At 36.4% G+C, this 19,716-nt stretch overlaps 2 protein-coding genes across 14 annotated transcripts in view; one reads left to right on the top strand and one right to left on the bottom strand.

Moving 5' to 3' along the window:
• The window catches only part of slc1a2 (solute carrier family 1 member 2), a 149,396-nt gene extending 137,491 nt beyond the window's left edge, over positions 1 to 11,905 (top strand). The window contains exon 11 of the mRNA XM_008105943.3: positions 3,365 to 11,905. Coding sequence (XP_008104150.1) covers positions 3,365 to 3,439 — 75 coding nt within the window. The 3' untranslated portion in view covers positions 3,440 to 11,905. The remainder of the gene's footprint in view (positions 1 to 3,364) is intronic.
• Positions 11,906 to 15,927: 4,022 nt separating this feature from the next.
• cd44 (CD44 molecule (IN blood group)) overlaps positions 15,928 to 19,716 on the bottom strand; it is a 93,928-nt gene continuing 90,139 nt past the window's right edge. For all 13 annotated transcript variants that reach the window (XM_062967870.1, XM_062967873.1, XM_062967876.1 and 10 more), the window contains one exon: positions 15,928 to 16,836. In XM_062967870.1, the coding sequence (XP_062823940.1) occupies positions 16,620 to 16,836 (217 nt within the window). In that variant the 3' untranslated portion in view covers positions 15,928 to 16,619. The remainder of the gene's footprint in view (positions 16,837 to 19,716) is intronic.

The raw sequence follows: 19,716 nt of genomic DNA, 5'->3' as shown, positions 1-19,716 counted from the left end.
CAAGAATTGATTTTTACCAAGAATACAATGAAGTAAAACTCCATGGGATGAGTGAGAAAGAAATTATCTGGGATATTTTGGATTTAAAATTTGCCTGATTAATTGTGGTTGGTTTGGGCATCACAACCAAGAGTGCCCCCCCCCTCACCTTCTTTCCTCCTCTGGGCAGCTGTGAGTTCAGCATTTGCTTCTATTTTTGTTTTTTAAAAAACACAGATTGCTATTTTGACTAAACTCAACAAACTTTCAGGGCTGGTCCTATCATCAGGGTGAGATACTAAGTGCCAGAACATTGCAAACACACACACACATCTCTGGCACTACTGATTTTTAGAACTGACCTAGCCAAATGCATGGCTCTGAGAAGGGGCCCAGGAACCCAAGCAATCACCAACTGATTAGAGTAACATGCATTGTCCTCAAAGACAGAGGAAGGATAGTTGTATATCTCAAAGCGGTTCCACACAGGGCTTTAATCCGACCCTAATCGGGCTTCTTAAACCCGATTGGGCCCAGGTTAAAGTCCACACGCCTCCTCCTAACATTTGTACTTTCCTGGGGGGGGGGGGGGGGGTCCAGATGTCCTGCTGGACCTTCTGGCAGGACACCTGGACACAAAACAAAAACCCCCAGAAAAGCTTTTTAAAAAGAAAATAATTACTCGGCCACCATTAAACTGCTGCTGGCCCTCTCCTGGCACAGAGAAGGGGGGCAGGAGCAATTTTCCTCTCCCCTTCTCTTGGCACGCCATTTCTACATGTTAGGAGAGGGCCGACAGCAGTTTAATGGTGGCCAGGTAAGTAATTTTTTTTTTTCTTTTTAAGGCTTTTTTGCAGAGTTTGGGGAGGATGTTAGAGCCCTCTCGAATATTCCAGGTTCAGACAGCACCCACAGCTGGAAAGAACTGGGTCTTTCCAGCTGTCAAATTACTTCCCAAAGGAATTAGTTTTTATCCAAGGCATTGTTTGGATGCCCCAGGGGAAAACTCGGGAGGGTGTGCATTTTAGACACTGTCTGGATGCGCCCACAGTTTGTCTTCAGTACTGGGAGAGTTTCATCAGCTACTGTAAACTGTGATTAACTTTCACTATGGCTTGTTTCAAACATGCCAATTCAAAACCACAAAGCTGGCTTGTTTCAACTACATTTTATGGTTTGAACTCAACACCTGTGAAAGTGAAAATTTTTATTTCTTCCCTATGACAATACTAGAGAAGCTGAGGGGAAGGATTAGCATGGAGCTTGTTTTGACTTCTTCACATCCCCATAAAGTCTGTTGAATAAACTCTTTTTATTTCTAAATGTAAGAATTGATTGGGGTGGGATCTGAATGAGGAATGTATGTGTATTAATGTTTTATTTAGGCAGATCTAGTGGGGTAAATTTACCTAACATGCTGTTATCAAATGAGTGACACAGCCAGCTCTGATTTTGATGTTTGAGCTGTATGGTCACCAGGCCCGTTTATGTGAATCTACTATTTCTAAACCTCAGTGGAGAGAACTGGGAAAGTGATTACCAACAGCCCCTCTCCATGTTAGCTTTCTAAATCACTCAAGTGAGGTTATACCTGTAACTGAAAACATTCATTGCAATCAAAATGTTTACTGATATGGAAGCATTTCAAATATATAAAATATTACATGGACACTGACAAATCTCTTAATTTAAAGATGAAATACATATGTTAATATATGCATTAAATATTACCCACATCAAATCAATACCTGTGACGCCAACAGATTTACTCACCTTTAAGTTTCAGTGGCTTAACAGAAGTGATAAACATATATTTTATTATTATTATGTTTGTTCATATGCCACTTTTTCTCTCCACAAGGAGACTCAAAGCGGTTCATATTAAAAGCATTTCAGTACAATTTAAAACTTACAAATATATAAATATTAAAACAGAATGAAATATAATTGGTATTTTTAAAATTCAGTTAAAATCAATAAATACATATTCAAACTACTTGAGACATTCTCAGTGAAACTAAAATATTTTAAAATATATTGCATTTGCAATGGGTTTTTAATACAGGAGATAACACTAAGAGCAAATAAATAACTTCAGAAGAGGTATTGTTGAAATTCAGGCCAATGTTTCTTTTTTATTGCTACTTTGTCCCAGTTAGTAACACAATCTCATGTTATTTCTACTTCTTTGTGTTCTAAATGGCTTCCTAATTTGCATATCTAATGTTAGTTAACTGGCAAGCTACTTTGACTATCACTGCATGGATTTTTAAAAAATCTTTTGTTACCATATTTCACATAATGTGGTTTGTAAACTAATCTACAATTTCAGCTCCAAATATGTTGTATATTGTATGCTTTATAATGCATCTCTCTCCCTTTTAATTATTTAAGAAAAAGGCTGGCTTTGTTTCAAACATGGATGCATTTTTCATGTTTTCATGTCACAATGCTTTCATGCACCCAGTTTACCCATCATGTGGAGTATCAGTCCTGTCTTTAAGTTTTCATGTGAAGCTGAGGACAGTAACATGGAAGGTAAGCTAGGAAATAATGGGATTCCATTTAGAATTAGATGAAAGGTCCCTTACTATGTAAAGGTACAGTTCATTTCTGTTCAGTCAAATAGGTAAACTAGCCATTTTTGGCTCTTACAGCCATGTGTAGCTCATGTCTGCTCAAAGAAAATCATACATGGCTTGGAGTCCTTTCTATAATTATTATTGACTGCTGAGATGTTGCTTACTAGCCAGTATTTCCCATGGAATGATTGACCATTCTTGCTTCATCCACAATTTTTAGTCAAGCTAATATTGAAGGGTGCCCTTTAAATCAGATTGTGATATTTGTATGTTAACTGCAGTCTTGTTTGGGAGTGTTTGACTTGATTGTAACTGCACCTTTAACAAACCTTGGGAAATTACTTCTCCCCCCCCCCTTTTTTTTTTTTTTTTGGCTGAAATACTGAAATCCCCAGCTAAAGATAGTGGCACCTGGAGAGTTCTGGAAGGTGTATTTCAAAATCTAACTTTCCCAAGCTCAAATCTATAACATATCCAATGAGACAGAGTAGTGAATGATGATTTTTGTTTGATATTTCCTTTAAGAACCATTTCTGCAACTTAGCTGATTAAGTTATCCAGCTTTCTTGCAGTATATGTGCATATATGTGTGTGTAAATTCACATATATGTATATGTGTCTCTATTAAGCCTATAGACCTAAATTACAACAGATTGAGGAAAAATTGAAAGGGAAGAATTGATTCAATACATGTATGTATGGTTTAATGTAAATCTTGTAAATATTGAGGTTTGTTGTTCAAATCTTTCTTTTGGAAAAGTGCCTTGATGTTAAAGTTAGGTGTTGGTGATAATTATTTGCAGGTAACCTTGGCAACTAATGGCAAATCTGCAGACTTCAGTGCTCCTGAAGAAGAACCTTGGAAACAGGAGAAATAAAGGAAGAACAATACAGCTCTGTCTTTAATAAGCCCCAGACGTTATCTTATGGTAAATGCTGGTATCAAGATCCAAGAAAATTCCCAACTGTTTCCATTTAGGATAAAACCAATTGCTTTCTTCTGTTAACTGCAACTTAGAAATATTCTCATAAAGTCAGTATTTGTTTAGCATCCTAGCCAAATATATCATAACCATCTATCTCACTTGTGTTACCCTTTGAATGGATGTGACTGGAAGGCAGTCAGCTGGTTCAAGAGACATGTTTTGTTGGCTTCCTCTTTTCACTCCAGACATAGAGAATGTAGATTCTGCAAAGGGGAAAGCTCACAGTGCCATAATATTGATGGCTTGCTTCAGGGATTCAAGCTAAGTAATAAGCATTAAGTATTGTGTAAAAACCATGCAGTGTTTGCATTGTCTCTTCTCATGCTGAATATACCCAACCAGCACTTTGGTACGTTTTGAATACGGTTAGCACTACAGACAATAATATACTGTATGCTCACTGTAAAAGTTTTACATGCGCTTTATTAATCCTTGACATATGCACCTCTTGCTTCCCTGTTCAAGTTAACTTCAGCCTGACAATCTCACTTCCCAATGTAAATTGTATTGACTTGCAATACAGAGCCTCGTACATTCGAGTTTTATATAGGCACACAGAGATAATTTTTCCCTTAAAAGCTCCCAATTTGACCACACTTCTGTGAACCATAGACCTTTTAAAATGAAAAAATATCCATAGTCCTTTTAAAAATGCCAAAACATGAAAAAAGCAGTTACCATTTTGGACAATGTGCTTCTTTTCACACAGCTGTCTGAAATTAATGAACACCCTGGGTAGCATATTAAACCAGTGTGAATTTATTGGGTCCATAGCTCTTAGTCCTGGTGATTGCCATGGAATTTCATGTGAACTGAGAAGATAAACAATGCCATGTGATTATCACAGATTATAATCCATTCTAGGAAGCATGCTCTCCATATCAGTAGAGCTGCACAACAATTGGCACAATTCTAATTTTGCACAAAAGGAAAAACCAGGCATATATTTGTCTGCATTCAGCAGCAGCAAGACCGTACAGAAATGTGTTTGTTACCAATATTGTTGATACCTGTGCAACTAGTACAGTAGAACAGCCCTCAGCTCTCAGTAAATATATTTCTTGAGACCTGAGGACGGATAAGGTGCTATATTTTAAGGATAAGCCGTTTATCAGGAAGATGCAACCTTCCTTTTTTAAATAAGAAATTTGTATGTTTAGCAAATGTAATATTATTTAATTTTGAGTAGATAATTTATTTAAAAGTACTAGATATATTTTTTCAAACTTTCAACAAATGACTGTAGGCCTATAACACACATTTGGAATTACAAAATACTTTTAATTAACTGCCGTTTTACTCATACTGGAATCTTTTTCAGAAAACCCATCACAAAATATCTCCATTTATCTGAAGATTTATTTCTCATTAGTAGGTCTTTTACAGATACATCTAGCTTGCAAAATGATAGAAAGTATTATTTTTGCCAGTATTTGAATGGTATACATTGTCCCCAGCAAAGCCATGCTTATCCCTTTCTGTTTCACTGCAAGTCTGCAGTGAAACCAGCCATTTTAGATATTGCTCCTGTATAGGGATGGCAATAAATTTAATTTCCACTTTTTAAAAATAAGTCTTTACCAAAATGAAGACATTTTTTAATGTCTGGGCTGAAAAGAAATTTTGAGTTTTCAAAAATTGGAACAAAGGATATAGATTCTTCTATTTAGTCATTGGGTTTTGATTGCTTAACTCTTCAAAGTCTGGGTTTAATTCCCCCGAATTTAGCATATTAGTGTCAAATGAAGGTTGCTACTTTTTTCAAGAGACTTCTGAAAAGCAAGCAAGTCTAACATGTCCCTATTTAGGCTAGAAACCAATTGAATTTTGCTACTCTAAAGGATGACAATTTTTGTTCCTCTGTATTTTGAGGTGAATTTATTAAAATTCATAAATATTAGAAAGGAGAGAATGAGAAATTTGAACATTAGAGAAAGTCAAACTGAGAGGTTTCACCTTCCCTTGCATGGGAAGATGTCTAATTCAATGTAGTGAAAAGGCGTGGGATATATAAGAGAGATATATTCAAACATCTCTTTTCCAGACTACTCCAACAGATAGCTTGAGTACACAGTAAGAAGGAAATGAGAAACAGAACTCAGTTGCTTCCTGGACTATCTTGTCTTGTCTTGTGGGAAAGGAACATGATTTTCCTATCTGGCTCACTTTTGGTGGATAACTGACATTATGTTAGAGTTTAACCATCTAGCTCTGCTTTTCACCCATTCATTCTAGCTTCCTAGAAATGAAAAACCAGGTGATTGCATAATATTTGCTACTTCATTTCCTCAACATTTCATCAAATGAACAAAGAAAGTTGAGAAATGGAAGCTGCTGAACCAGCAACCTGACTACCATGCTGTGTTTGCACTTTGAGAAGCATTAATTTAAAATTATACTTTGTTTGTTCCAAATTATTCTTCCAGCTAGGAAATTAATTCTCCCACTGAACCAGGAAGATGTTTTAAATATATACATGTGGGATTAGACTCCATGAATCAGAACAAACTGATTGCAGAATATTTGGAGAATACGTTTGTATGTTCCATAACTCAGGGAATTTCATTCCAATGATATTTCTCTTCTTAAAATATAAAAACGGAGAGGAGAGCACCAATTCTGCTGCAATCTTGCACATATTTGTTAGATAATTTTGTCTACTATTTAACTTTGTCATGATGGCTTTTCAACTTGACAATTCAAAACTCTTTCCATTGTGGAAAACTGATAATACTTAAATATTATCTCAGAATTTACTTATCTAGGTTGCTGAACTATAGTAATGCAATACAATGCAGATGGGTTTGGGAGCTGGAACATTTGCCATTTGGTTGGACAACATTTTTCATGTGAAACTGCCAGGCACGCATACTAATTATACTAATTATTATACTAATTATGAACTTCTTCCAACCTGAGATGTCCCAATGCTCCATATTTAATTTCTCTCTTATTAGGCATTTACCAAGAAGAACATAAAACCAGCTGTAATTATCTCCACAACCTAATTTCCCATGTGCCATCATTTACTTCCTTCCTGCTATCAAGAGAATCAGCAGGAAAAATTATCACATGTAGGAAGTAATACTGAAGACAGTAAAATTTTAGCACCAGTTCAAGCTTTGTTCCAGTGAAAAGATATGCTTGTTCTAGTGCTCCCCCAAATTCATATACCTTCATTTCTGTCTCATTCACTCCCTTGCAATAAATGCTATAAGAGCAAGTAAGAAGATGCTTCCAATGGATCCCACCCTCTTGTCTGCTGTACCAGTGCATCAGCACTTTGGACACAAGAATGTCTCCATCCAAGTCCAGATTGTTAAACTGAATAATGAAAATGTCCTCTTTTTTAAAAACTTGATTTTAAAAAGAATTTGAGCACTTCTGTGATTGTGGAGTTCTGGTATGAGAGAGGGTCAAAAGGAGGTGAGGCAGGAGAAGCTGGAGGTGAATAGTATCTCAGTCCCTCCTGGTTTCCTGTAAGGTCTTAGAGTGAGTGAAAGATAACACTTTTCCTTGAGCTGGGAAGGTTTATTTATTTCACATTGGAATCGGTAGGATACTGTTAAAGAAGGAAAAAGAAAACAGAAAAAGTGTGGGGAGGTAATTGTTTCTTGTCTTGTGCCCTGCTGACACAAGATTAGCACGACACAGAAAAAGTAACTCTTATCCTTTTCTGACCATAGGAGTCCTGACTATAGATTCCAGTGTTACCTAACTTATCTCCCTCCACTCCAGCTTTAATATTGCATCTCACTTGTGGTTATTTTCTTAAAATAAAAGCACACACAAGAACAAAAAGCAGGTGTAGCTATCCTTGGAGCTCCTGTGAATGTTAAGATTTCTTTTCCGCTTTTGAATGAAGCAAACTGGTTAATTCATTCAAAGCTGAAATATTGTTGGAAGAAGAACTTAATGACCTCCCTCCCCTACCCACATCCCCATATAATGTTAATAGGATCAGGGTTACTACTATATCATTAAACTTGATCTATACTGTGAATCTTCCTCATTAATATTCCATTCTAGAATATTTCACTAAGATATTTTTAAAAATACATACACATATATAATTGTATTTCTTGAAAACCAATTTTCTTGAAAACTATTTTATCCCAATTAGTGCTGTAGATTCCAGCAATTCTTTTTAAATATTTCTTTCAAGCCTTTTAAAACTTTCTTAGGTGTATTACAACAAAAACATCCTTTCTCCCTGCCTTGCTACCTGCTTACTCTCCTTCCTTCCTAGTGTGAACTGTAATTTATGAAATGCATGAGATTTATTTCTGCTTCTCAATATATTTTCAATACTGATACTGCCACTTATTCTTACTATGTTTATAAAATACCTTTGTCCAGCAGCTGCAAACTACTGTGTAAACTGAATTAACTTACATAGTATCTGTAATTTACAGACATACAGATATTTTCTTATACTATTTACAGACATGCAGATATTTTCTTATGCAACCATATAAGACAGAGAGAAAAGCCTACAAACTCTACAGGGAATCCATGTTAAAGGAAAAGAGGAAGATTTTATTATAACATATATAAATAATATTAAAAATGACCTGTATTATGTTAAATTAATGTAACCTTATCAATTTTATTTATAACCTCTCAGTGAAGCACAAATAGGAATTAAAGATGTCTTAAAACGCTGCAGTTCATTACTGAATACGATATCATATAGACTGATCAGATGAACACATAGCTGATCTATTATTTTTGATACTTACAGTGCATGTCTATGAATATTTACTCTAAAGTAAGTTCCACTGCATACAGTGGTATTTCCTTTCTAGTAAATTTGTTCAGAATTGCAGCCTTAACCTGGTTGTCTTTCAACCAGGAAATACAAATGGCAACATACAAACATTCTGATCCATCTGTCTATTTTGCTCTGTAATTTTTACTACTTGCATATTCCATTGTTTTCAATTGAATTTTCCAAGGCAGTGGTCTTATGTAGTGATCAGGTGCAACTAAAGATAGCACAGAATTTGTATCAATCACATCATTGTGGTTTGAATGCGAACCACAATGTAGCCAGAACTGGACATTTGAATTTGTTATGTGCACAGATCCTTTTTTGCTGGATCAGAGTAGAAGAGTTCTTGGACCAAGCCTGCAGTACCTTTGCCGTTCGCTTTGAAATGCATTTTGGCTGCTTAAGAAAGGATGCAATGGACACCTGATTTTTTAAAAAAAAAAATCCACAGGCTGACACTCTGTATTGCAGCAAAAAGTTCACAAGGTAGTCAGAAAACTGTAACTAATCCATATTAAGTAAGATTGTGTGGGCATAATGGTGGCACTATTGCCATGGTTATAAGTACCCTCCCAAAGCACCTTAATAGCCAGAAATCAGATTGAATGAAGATTTGTTCAGCCATTCATTGTTGCAGTTTTGGTTGTTGGTGGTGATAGGATTGGAAATGCCATTCCCACTTAGCATCGTTTTTGCTCAGCTTGGCTACTGGCTCTTAAGCTAGTCTGTGAGGGAGATCAAGTTAGGAGATAATAGTTATATTTTCCTAACTAGCCAATGCACATTACCAGTGTTAATTTGTATGATAAATCTTTTAAAGAGAAATGTGTTCAGCAGATAGTTATACATTCACTGGATCTTCTTTTGATTAGACACATGCATTTACTTTTTGATGCAGCCAACTATCTTTGGGTTGAAAAATAAGGTGTAAATGCCCAATGAAATATAATCGAAGGAAAAATGAAATGTTATCAAAATTGATAGTGCAAGGAACTGCAGATTGTTTCCACATTTTGCCTTTTTACAAAAGGACCAAATGATATACTTAAGGGACCAAGTCAATTGACCAGCACCTAAAAATACCTCCTATTTCTCCTATTTTAAATCATTTATAACAAATTGAGCAGTATATTTTTTCACATGGGTGAGATTTGTTTTCCTTTCTTTATTAGCCATTAATTGCAATATACTGTACTCCTCTTACTTAAGCATACTGAATGAGTAAACAGAGGTTCTTAGAGCCCAAATGGTTTGGTTTAAATTACATTCAATTTAAATTTTATGCTAATTGCATAGTAAGCAATAGAGGATATGGTACATCAAACCATGAAACAATCCACAAAACAGGTATATTTAACCATTGAAACCTGTTGTACATGCCTTGCGTTTGGGTGAGTAACTTGTACAGTAGATACAGGATGTATGTTAATGTAATCTTATTTTGTAATCCTCTTATATCTCAAAGCAGAATTTTCATGTATTCTCGTTATTAAAACTGTACATGGTCTAGTAGTCAGATAAAATACTAAGAATAGCTGTCAGAGCATGGAGCTCTTATAAATACCAGTTTTGATGCGTTGTTTACCGCATGAAGAACAGTGCCTCTCCGCACTTTGTGTAGATAATGTAGTTTATCTTGATGTAATTTCAGTGAAATTGTGTATACAGTATTAATAATTGTTACTTGATTTGAATTTAATTTAACATCAGTTGAGCTGGACTAGAGAGTTTATAATGTGTTTTGGAAATAATTGTTTTTGTTGGGTTGGCTGGGTTAGGCTGCTTTCTTGGTATTTCTATTCCCAAGCTGTTAACAGCACACTTTTCCTAGTCTGATAACCATTTTATATATGTTAATAATATAAATGTGTTGATGCATGTTGTGTTTGGATATTTGTCAAAATCATTCCTCGCAGCCAACTCATTGTAAATATGTTAGTCTTTGTTTTTCTATATCTAACCAGCAGCATGAGTGTGGGTGTGAATGTGGGTGTTAAGTGTGTAAACTCCAAGCACTTAGTGGATGTGGCAGACTGTCTGGATTTGCTGCACTGTGAATGCAATATCGCCACTACATTAATGAATTAATGTAGTTATATCATGATAATTATTGAGTTGATGATATTAATGTATTTCCCTCTGTATACTTGATATGTTGGAAATGTAGAAATGTGAAATTAGTAAGTTGCTGCATCAGTTAGCCCACTGATCACAAGGAAAACCAACCATGCTGTACTCTTTGGATGCCATGTTTTTCTTTTGAAATTGCAATTCTATCCTTTGCTTAGCAACATGGAATCCTCAGTCATCTGACAACATTTCAAGGTTCCTCTGGTGTTCCATTGCTTTCACTTGCTCACTGACTGCTTTGAGAAATTCAAATTCATATCAGTTTGGGAAAATATAAAATATGGTGTTTTTCACAGATTCTTTACACTGGATATGTTCACATAAAAAACTCTTTTCTCATATTTTTCCATATTCATATTTTAGACTTATAATGAAGTCAGATGTCTAAGAGATATATATGCATACATACATACAGAAACACACACACTAGAAGATCTCTTTGAGAGAATGAAGTAAAAAAGAGATAAATGTATCCAGTAAATACTTGGTAAAATGTAAGAAGAAGAAAAGAACCAAATTTTCATAAATTAATGAGTAGTTATTTTTCATGAGCTAATCTGGACAAAAGAATAAGATTATTTCACTTTATAGTAAACATAAAATACTGTATAAGGCTATATCTCATAAAGCAAAGTGTAGTTGTATGCTGAATTTTCTTTCTAGAAATACATCAACATTTTAGGGTTATCTCTGGGATAAATTATCCCAGAGAGAAACTATTAGCTTTAAAAGTTAACTGCCAACTACCTTTTGTTCAGTTCTGTCATTCCTATTTTGAATTGCCTCAGTCCATTGCTGGGTGTATATTTATTTCCAAAGACCAGATGTGCATAGTTCCCGCACAATCAGGAATGGAAAAGAGAAATCCACAGAGATCTAAGTTCTGCAGATACATGTCCTTTTCTTATCCACCCAAGGGAAAATGTACTCATGGGCTCTGGAATTGTGGTCCACTGTACAGAACTCTTCATGTACATATGGCCATGTCTATTCTTTGTCTAACCTTGGGAATCATGTGATGTCTTTGAGGCTAGAGCCACTCATTAAGAATTTGTTTCAAAAAAAATAAACTTTTATTGTGACTTTGATTGAAAATGTTCATCAGGGGGCTGAAATGATGTCATGTACAGTACCTGTACTACACTTTGTGTAAAGACTAATGAATGCAGAGACTAAAACTTTATATTAACTCTGATTTCTTCCTTGTATACTGTAGTAGGAATGCCTCATTTTATTGAGCATATTTTTCATAGGTGAAATATTCTTTAGCAAGTATTTGCTTTTAATAATTTCTTACTGTGTGAACTGATTTCTGTAACTTATGTATAAAACAAAACTGGACATTCTTTATATAAAGGAAATAATAAGTGAAAACAATATTTCCCTAAGTGTTGTACTTTTTATGTACATATCATAAATAAATGTGAATTCATAATTTTCATGGTTAGAACCAGTGTGAGTGTACGTGTGTATTACTTTTTTTAAAACAATGATTCCACATCTGTTTTTGACTGTTAAAGAAAAAGATGAGGGGTTTTCAGTTTAGCATATGTAAATTTCTCTTTACCTTCCCAGCCACAGTTATGTTATGGCATGGGTTCTGTATGTGTATAAGATATAGAGATTCCAGAATTTCTTTGTTTAAAATCAGTTAGAATCTCTTTCTGTCAAAAGAACTGGCAACCACTCAAATGCATTACCAATATGTTGTCTGTAAAGGTAATATAATTTCTCTCACGTACAGTATCATATTTATGGAGTCCATAATGTTAAAGTCTTTGCTGTTGTTTGAAGGCATATAGCGTCCTGGGCCAATTATTTTTTATTAGTATGGAGTCAGGTGCCACAGGGTTATGTCCTGAGCCCAGTGCTTTTCAGCATCTTTTTAAATGACTTGGATAATGGAATAGAGAGCATTCTTTTCAAATTAACAGTTCACACAAAATTAGGAGGGTAGCTAACATCCCAGAGGACAGGAGGAGAATTCAAAATGATTTTAACAGATTAGAAAGCTGGTCCGAAACAAACAAAATGAATTTTAACAGGGACAAATGTAAGATGCTACACTTAGGCAGAAAAATATGTAAATATAGGATGGGTGACACCTGGCTTGAAAATGGTACATGTGAAAGGCATCTAGAAGTCTTAGTAGACAAGCTGAATGTGAGTCAACATTCTGATGCTGCCAAAAGCCAATGTAATTCTAGGCTGCATCAATAGTACAGTGCCTAGACCAAGGGAAGTCGGACTCACCTGGGATACTGTGTCCAGTTATGAGCACCACAATTCAAGAATATTGTCAAGTTAGAACATGTCCAAGAAGGTGACCAAAATGGGCAACAGTTTGGAAACCAAGCCCTTTAAGAAACAGCTGAGGCATCTGGGTATGTTTAGCTTGGAGAAAAGATGGCTGAGAAGGATGTCATGGCCATGTTTAAAAATGTGAAAGGATGTCACATTGAAGAGGGGGCAAACTTGTTTTCTGCTGCTCTGGAGACCAGGACATTGAGCAATGGATTCAAATTGCAGGGAAAAGATTCCATCTAAACATTAGGAAGAACTTCTTAATGGCAAGAGCTGTTCGGCAGTGGAATATGCTGTCTTGGAGTATGGTGGAGTCTCCTTCTGTGGAGATTTTAAGCGAAGGCTAGTGATCATCTGCCAGGAGTTCATTGATTTGTGTTCCTATATGGCAGAGGGATGGATTTGTATGGCTCTTGTGTTCTCTTCCAGCTGTATGATTCTACGATTTTAGCTTTTAGCTAAAAGTTTTCAGCATTTTCAGGAGATTTAAAATGGTATCTGCACCAATAATGTGAAAGCATCATATTACAGAGTGAAGCAGGAATTACTTTACATCTCAGAAGGTGCCCTGAATCTGCTCTGTTCCACTGCTCTGGGAGGAGAAGGATGTCAGCAACAGCCCTTTGGGAATTCAACCATACAAAAGAGTATAATATTATTTCATAGTGTAGCTTCTGTTCATTTTACAGGAACTTGAATAGCAGAACTTCCCCACTGGGTTACACTCACTTGAGCATTTCAAATATATTCCACTTCCTGTGTTAAACCACTTCAGACTATTTTTACGAAAATTGTAAGTCGCTTTAGTTAACTCTGATGTGAACCGTGATGGTGCCCTGTTGTCTGAATTATTGGCTTAGGTTGAATTACAGGCAGTCCCTGAGTCATAAACATTTAACTTACAAATGACTCATAGTTAAGTACAGGGGTGAGACAACAGGAATTGGAAGAAATCTACCCATAGCAAGGGAAATTAATTCCTGAAAGAGTTATCATGGGGAAAAGGTGTTTCCACTGAAGCTTTATCACCAATCCTTGTTTCCACAACAAGCTAAATTTTTTAAAATCCAATGTTCACAGGGACAGAAAGTGAGGTAAAATCTCCTGAACATGGACACAGCAGAACAAACACCACAGGGGCACTAACCTTTCCCTATGCTATCCAAAGGTTGTGTGTGTGTGTATCTATATATCTATATGGTTGTTCTGACTAATATACAAATTCAGATTAATAACAAACCTACAGAATCTATCTTGTTCATAACTTGGGGACTACCTGTATGCTAGACAAATTGGTTTTTAGACTAGATCTTCTAGAACCTGCCCAGCTCACTCTGTCCCCAGCATGGGAAACTGTGGTATTCTGTAGTGCAAAAAGTAAAGAAACGATGTGGAAGGTTGAATTCATTTGACATATGTGAATAAAGCCATGTAAATTGCAGAAGTTTTCTGCAATTTGCATGGCTTTATTCACATATGGTTTAGGTTTAGGTTTTACACAGCTCTTTCATCTTGCCTGGTGTTTAGCCTACCAAAACTGGAGCATTGAACCCTTCTCTCCCACCTGGAGTTGACCTTCAAAACTGGAGGCTCAACTGTACATTCACATCCATAACTCCACAAAAGCCCAATGGAAAGTGTCCAAATGAGTCTTATGATATAAATGGGGACATACAGAAGTCTCCTTTCATAAGCAGATCTCATTTGCTAAACAGGCATATGTAGCAGGTATCAGTTCTTGCTAATAATATAACAGTTGTAGCAATTTTTAGTTTTATATAAACAGAAAAAACCTCACTTAAGTAAATTGGATACATAAAGAAGAAATTGGCAATACATTGCTGTCTATTTTACATTCAGCATTACAACATTCACTTTTGACTTTTTCTAAGGTTTTTGATGTTTCTTTTTAATTTAACAAATAATGTATATTTCTCATAGCATTGGTGATACATATATTAATAGGTTATTTGTATAATACATACTTAAAAAGGCTGGTTGTTACAGTGGATAAAAAGTGGTAAGCATTTCCAAATGCTTGCTATTATGGATAGGCTACTTTTTGCCCTGGATAAAATTTATTATCACCAAAACAGACATAAAATATTTCACATAATATGTTTCAGAAACTAGTAAAAATGACATCTTCATCATTTATGGCTTTAACAATATAGGTAATATGAATGTGTCAATCTGATTAAAACATACATATTGGGTGTGATCCTGGCTCATAGGTGTGCCAGGCCCTGCTGGAAGGTCTGATGTGCTGGACAATTCCTAGAAGCAAGTCTGGATGGGAATCTTTTTCCTCTGGGAAAACAGACTTAATTTAGGAAAAGGTAATGGGTGACATCCAGCACCTGCTGGCACAAAAGGAATCATTCTCCCTTTCCTCCCATTGGTCACTGAGCCCTGGCACCATGTGCTTCAGGGAATCATTCTCTCAATGATTTTCAACTCACGGGTGAACAAACACTGTTGGATCTCCCCAACTACCATATTTCCAGGACAATAGAATTCCCACCATAATGTCAACATACACAGAGGTGGGCGTGTCTCTTTCTCTACCCACCTTTTAAGCTACTAAAGGCCTCCAATACATTTACCGGCTGGTGGAAAAAGGCAGTAGCAGAAGACAAACCTCCTGCTATGTTTGTGACAGAGACAGGTGTTCAGCCAGTGGTCCACCACAGGTTCCAGTGGATAGTTTCAGCCATGACCGAGATGGATAAAGCGCAGCCCATGCATCACCTGCATTTCTTTAGACCCCCAAGTGTGGCCCCTGAATCCCAGGCATTTCTGCCAGAAAACTGTTCCAAAGCTGCCCAAATCAAAGTGTTCTGACCTTTGAAATGACCCCAACACTAAGTTATGTGGGCCCTCAGACTCCCTTAAAGCACAAAAGGATGCCAACTATTGCTGGCTACAATGGAAATCATGCTTGTGTTCTGCATGTGTAATTCTGAGAGATATCTAGTGATTATATGCAGCTATGTCTTCTCTTCCATGTACAAAACTGTATGGGAAACAGCTGCTACACATAAGGGGTTGAGATCTTGGTTTCAGGACTACCATTCATCAATATTTCTGAATTTAATGCTATAAGGAATACTCCATCTCTAAAGCAAGTAGTGGAAGCCAACTGACTTTGAAACATAAACATCACAGGTAGTTTAGATTGTCGAGAATAAAATTTTATTTGCTATAAAATCAATTTAATTATTTCTTGTCTTTCCATCCATTCTATTTCTTGTTTTAAAAATGTTACTGAACATTGTGGAATGTTTGGACAGAAGTGTCTCTCTTTCCTCAATCACTGCAGATCATAATTGCAATGTTTAAAAAAAGTGAGTGAAAAGTACGGCAAACTCCTAAGTGACAACAAAAATAAATCCTGTTGTGGTCTTTATCTGGTATAATGTTGGCTTTGTTGGCAGCTCGCCTTTCTGAATTTGTTGGCTCATACTTGGTACTTCAATGTCTTAAGGGTTATAGATTTTGGTGGCTGCACAGAGAACAAGGGAAAGTGGTGCAAGACAGGGTCAGGGAAAACATCACATTTGGCCTGATGAGATAAAAGATTGAAACTGGAAACAGTTGATGTTGGTAACACAATCTGGACTGGGAAAAATTATGCAATGTGGGCAGAGGGAGGGAGTGGCATTTCATTTCTTGTACCTAACTCAAAGGCACACAACAAAAAACAGCCTGACCATTAAAAAAGAAAAAGAAAAAAAAATGTATGCTTAATTATGCTTCAAAGACATCAGTAGCTCATTGCATTTGTGAGTTCTAGTCCCAGTTCCATGCAATTTCTTTTCATTGTTTTCCCAACTCTGACTCAGTTGGGTGGGCATAGTTTGCTTACACCCCACTTTTCAAGGCCACCGCTTGTTGGTTCTGTGTCTCATCAATCGCCAGAAACTCATCCCGTGGGCCTGTTTGGTCATCCAACTTCTCTTTCTGTACCAAATTCACCATTTCCTGAGATTTACTGGCTTCTCCATTCAATCCCCCTGTGTTTTTCTCATTGATGCCTCCTTTGCCATTGTTGATCATAAGCTTCTTCTTCTGCCCACATCTAAGGGAAAGGGAAAAATATGGGAAATCAAAGCATTAGGGAATAAAATGAAGAAAATCCCAGATTCTGTCTGGGATAACAAGATTTAATTAGGATCCAACTTTAAGATTTGGATGCAAACCATGAAGATTAAGGGCAAAATCTCAGAAGTATTTCATTTTTAAAAATATATTTTCCTTGGTTTATCCAGTCCTACATGATGTAATTTCAAAATTACTGGGTTACATGGTCATCTAGAAAAAGTATTCTTTCATTACACTCAATTTTTTTCTTACAATTCCTTTGATATTTCTCCTGGAATGTATGTGAAAGTTACTCCACCAATGAAATTAGGAAAATCACAGCTATCATAATAAAGTTATCAAATCAATTGGGATCTTATTACTCTTGAAATAACTCACTTTGCTTTTTGATGCTTTGCATTTGCATCTAAAATATAAGGGAATCCTTCCAACAGTGGTTCTCAACAAAAAGAAGTTTCTGCACAAGGAAGGCAAGAAAGACTTTCAACTTTCAAGTGAATTCTTCTGCAGAAAAAGAGGTGCAGGTAGGCACAGCAGAAATTACTGAAAAGCAGGTGCCTGACTCTACATAAACAGAATGGCTATTTGCTGAAGGAGGAGTGGGGAGTGACTATTGGTGGCAGGGGGACTAAATAAGGGCATTGCCTCCAAGTAATAATTCCCCTCCACTAATGAAATTTAAAAATTGAGTTCAGTCTTTATGAATTCCTGGCATCCGAAGACAAGAAGCAAGCAAAACAATTAAGTAAATGAGAACACAATTAATAGAAAAGTTCCAACCATTAACACTTGTCAGTGCAAATGTGAATTCTATACCATGTTAGAAATTTGTGGATGAAAATTTAATATTATGAAGCATAATTCTCATTTGGAGAAGCACTGGTCTCAATCTTGTCCCACTACCATAGTTATACCACTGATACTTTACCAGCATATTATAGTGCTCTGAGCCTAGCAAACACAAAACCCCTCTGAACAAATTTTATCAAGAAATTCCTGAGATAGGTTCCCTTTAGGGCTGCCGTAAAAGTCAGAAACAACTCAGAGGCACAAAACTACAGCAGCAGCCTTGGTACGACATAGCTGGTAACAAAGAGGAAAATGAAACATCAGAGAGCATTTAAAGTGCCCCAATTATCATCTCTGAGGCTCAGCTAAACAGCTGACTTCATTTTATTTTTGAAATCATCCCCCATTCCTGAAGAACACTGTCCTGCTTCTGCTATTAGAGCCGAGATAAATGTGGTTGCATTTCCTTCCTAGAAAAAAACAACACACTTCCTTCCTATGAGTTGTAGTTTTATCTATTTAGCTTCTGCCACTAATGTGCATACTAGTGTGAAACGTCTACAACCCTTTTGAATACTGGGTGCTGAAGAGAAACCCATTTACTTTGGAAATGTTGTCAAGTACATGCACATTTTAACAAAAAGAAAGTGAATTTTGTTGATGTTTTTAATGCAAAGCAGTGCTTTCTAATTTGAGCTCTAAAAGTTACACTGAGCCTCAGAACAAGCAGTTCAAAATTACAGCCAAGCAGAAGTTATGATGGGGGGTGTGTGTGTGCAGACAGGGAAGAAAGAAGACTGACCAAATAATAGGTACAGGTCAGAGAAAAATGACATGGTTCATGTTCCTGGCACATCCCTTGATGTGGTGGAGTCATGAGCAGAGAGGTAACTGCCACTGAATCACCATATCGGATATGGTGATTCATATAGGATATAGGATATGATCTTCTGAAGATGCCAGTCACAGATGAAGGTGAAACGTCAGGAGAAAATGCTGCTAGAACACGGGTATACAGCCTGGAAACCACATAACATCCCAGTGATTGCGGCTGTGAAAGCTTTCGACAATACATATAGGATATCTTTAAGCCCACACAGAGTGTTTAAACTTCTTCAGTGATAAGCACATATGAAGGATTTCTTGGATTCAGTCAGCCTTGCTTGAAAATATTATACATATAGCCATAAACCACACATGCGATTTTCCTGTTTCTTTCCCTCTGCAGCACTTCATTCTGACTTCTGTCTTCCCTGTGTCAAATCTTAGGTAGGCTAGGCAATGTGTTGTTGGACTGCAACTCTCCAGAACCCTAGTTAGTACAGCCAATGGTGAAGAATTGTGGAAATGTATGTCCAACATCAGCTGGGACATCTCATTGTGTCTTAGATTGTAAACTCTTCAGGACAGAGACTTGTTCTGTTTATCCCCAAAGCCTGGAACAGCTGCTGTTTCAAAGTTGAACACATACAGTAGAGTCTCACTTATCCAACATAAACAGGCCGGCAGAACGTTGGATAAGCGAATATGTTGAATAATAAGGAGGGATTAAGGAAAAGCCCATTAAACATCAAATTACATTATGATTTTACAAATTAAGCCCCAAAACATCATGTTTGACAACAAATTTGACAGAAAAAGCAGTTCATTACACAGCAATGTTATGTAGTAATTACTGTATTTACAAATTTAGCACCAAAAATCACAATTTATTGAAAAGATTGACTACAAAAATATTGACTACTAAAAGGCAGACTGAGTTGGATAATCCAGAATGTTGGATAAGCGAATGTTGGATAAGTGAGACTCTACTGTATTATTATCAAGCCAGAAGACATGATGGCTGAGGGATCCCGTGAAGTTTAGTTCAAAAACAGTAATGTTTGTTACAATGGTAGGACACATGTTTCACTCTTTGCCTATCAAGTTTCATTAGGTTTTACTAATCTACAGACTTTTGGGGAATTTTAGTTTTTGAAAACATTTTAAAGACTACAAGAGCGATTTCTGCCTCTGCCTCCTCCTTCCTCCTCCATCAGCCCTGATTGGCTGAGAGGCATGCCAACAG

Source organism: Anolis carolinensis, chromosome 1, assembly GCF_035594765.1.
Source record: "Anolis carolinensis isolate JA03-04 chromosome 1, rAnoCar3.1.pri, whole genome shotgun sequence".
Classification (NCBI taxonomy): domain Eukaryota; kingdom Metazoa; phylum Chordata; class Lepidosauria; order Squamata; family Dactyloidae; genus Anolis; species Anolis carolinensis.
This window is presented reverse-complemented; position numbering and strand designations above follow the sequence as displayed.